General features: G+C 44.0%; 1 protein-coding gene across 1 annotated transcript in view; it reads right to left on the bottom strand.

Annotated features, from left to right (window-relative positions):
* DMRT2 (doublesex and mab-3 related transcription factor 2) overlaps nt 1-1824 on the bottom strand; it is a 9142-nt gene extending 7318 nt beyond the window's left edge. The window contains exons 1-2 of the mRNA XM_069763948.1: nt 1713-1824; nt 1-47 (exon numbers count right to left, since the gene is read on the bottom strand). The exon at nt 1-47 is cut by the window's left edge and continues 416 nt beyond it. Coding sequence (XP_069620049.1) covers nt 1-22 — 22 coding nt within the window. The 5' untranslated portion in view covers nt 23-47; nt 1713-1824. The remainder of the gene's footprint in view (nt 48-1712) is intronic.
* Between the last annotated feature and the right edge of the window lie 519 nt (nt 1825-2343).

Raw genomic sequence — 2343 nt, 5'->3', positions numbered from 1 at the left:
ACACCGGCGGCATCTCGTACATGGCGGATCCGCTCTGCGCAGACAGTCTGTGGGAACACACCGTGTACAGCCATGAAGATCACAAGACATAGCGAATATACAATATATATTTATTAAAGCCAGGAATTTACATACAAATTCATCATTTCCACACTATGTGTAATACATCGCATTAGTGTAACCTATCAGCTGTGTGCGTGTAGAATAATAGCCACAACCCTCAGAATTTATTATCACTGATTACGTTTTCATTATTACAAAAATTCTAAGAATACAACAAATAATTATTTTAGTACACAGAAATGGTTATGTGTCTATTCCTAGAAGTGGAGGCTTAAGGCCAGACAATGTGTACCAGCAGCACAATGGTTAATTAATAGTGAGTGGTCAGGAATCATCTCATCATGATCGGTTCAGTAATATCAGAGATGGGGATAATGGCAACAAAGGCAGCAGCACATCAGGGGCCACAGCCATCCAACACATCGGGGGCCACAGCCATCCAACACATCGGGGGCCACAGCCATCCAACACATCGGGGGCCACAGCCATCCAACACATCGGGGGCCACAGCCATCCAACACATCGGGGGCCACAGCCATGCTATAACGAATGTAGAAATATACAGTATACATAGAAAATATCAAATATATAGAGATAAATAATTAATAATAAATAATAACACACACACACACACACACACACACACACACACACACACACACACACACACACACACACACACACACACACACACACACACACACACACACACACACACTTATATATTATATGTAGTAGACAAATAAAGAGATAAATGGAGAGCTAGAGAGAAAGATAGATAATAAATAGATAGATAAATGGGTAGATAGATCCAAAGATTTGGCTTGAGAAAGGTTCCCACCTAGGAACCAAAACGTTGCCATGTTGGGCCATTAAAATAAGAAGCTTTTTTCACTTGAATGGTGTGCTGTCTCCAATCCTTGGACTTATATTAAAGGTTTGGTAATTATTTGGGGAGGCTTTGCACCCAAATAGCTCTTATCTGTGCTGTTCTTATTTTTTCTTTTTAGATACATAGATAGATTAATAGACAGATAAATATGAAATTGAGTGATATATAGACATGAGATTGACAGATAATAGAAAACAGATTGATAGATGGATAAATAGTTATGTAGATAAATAGATTTATAGATAATAGATAGATAGTAGATAGATAATAAATAGAAAGATAATAGATTGATAGATCATAGATAGATATAGATAATAGATAGATAATAAATAGATATATAGGTACTAGATAGATAGATAATAAATAGATGAAAGATAGATAATAAATAGATATATAGATAATAGATAGATAGATATGGGATAGATAGATAATAAATTTATGATAGATAATAAATAGATAAATAAATAGATAATAGATAGATGATAGATGATAGATGATAGCCACTGGACAGATTTTGCAGCCACTTTGTGGCCTCACATCGGGCGCAGCAGATCCCCCAGCCCGTGTTAGGAGCGGTGGTCCCGGGCAGGACATGGCAGGGGTCGCCTGATGTCACTACTAGGTGTGGGCCCTGTACAGACCCCATAGTGTGAGGAGGCAGCAGGGACCCCAGTAGTTCACCTCTCCCTAGTCTGAGGAAGCTGATACCAGAGAACAATGGCTTCTGTTCACCTGTGCAGCCGAGTATAGCACTTACCAGTACTGAGTGCGGGGGGCAGTGGGAGGCAGCGCCCACCGTGCTGGGTCCAGGCTGGGCTAATGCTCCGTTACATCCAGGTTAACGGCGGCACATGACAGTGACAGGCGGCGACCGCTGAGCCGGAGCCGCAGCTTTATAATAGCTCGCCGGCCACACTGTGCTCGTACAGGCGCTACTCGCGGCCCCGGCAGCCTGGGCGCCTATTGGCTGCGCCTGCTGCCTGTGAGAGCTAGGATTGGTCGTTCAGCCGCAACGGCTCCGCCCACTCCACGCCTTGAGCTGTTTACTATCGCTGTGGCGTGTCAGTGGCCGGTGCAGAGTGGGCTCTATCCCCGCACCGTGACACGGGGAGCAGCGTGTGGAGTAACGGCCACAAGGCCTCTGTGCCCCAATACTCATGTTAGGGCCGCTTCGGCCACATTGGTGTGGTAATCACCACAAGCAGAAAGTCACATAATCAGGGACATCCCCACATGACACGCGTGATCCACGGGGAAAACAATAGTTTGCAGGGACACAAGGAGTTTGGGTCATGTTTTATCTGCTCTTTCTCATTTCCAGCAGCTATTATAACCCAAACATCAGAGAATAGTGCGGAGCGGGAGACAGCTGCGTCTGCGCATTATAT

This window comes from Ranitomeya imitator, chromosome 1 (genome assembly GCF_032444005.1).
Source record: "Ranitomeya imitator isolate aRanImi1 chromosome 1, aRanImi1.pri, whole genome shotgun sequence".
In the NCBI taxonomy this organism is placed as follows: Eukaryota; Metazoa; Chordata; class Amphibia; order Anura; family Dendrobatidae; genus Ranitomeya; species Ranitomeya imitator.
Note: the sequence above shows the minus strand (reverse complement) of the source record. Positions and strands in the feature narration are given on the sequence as shown.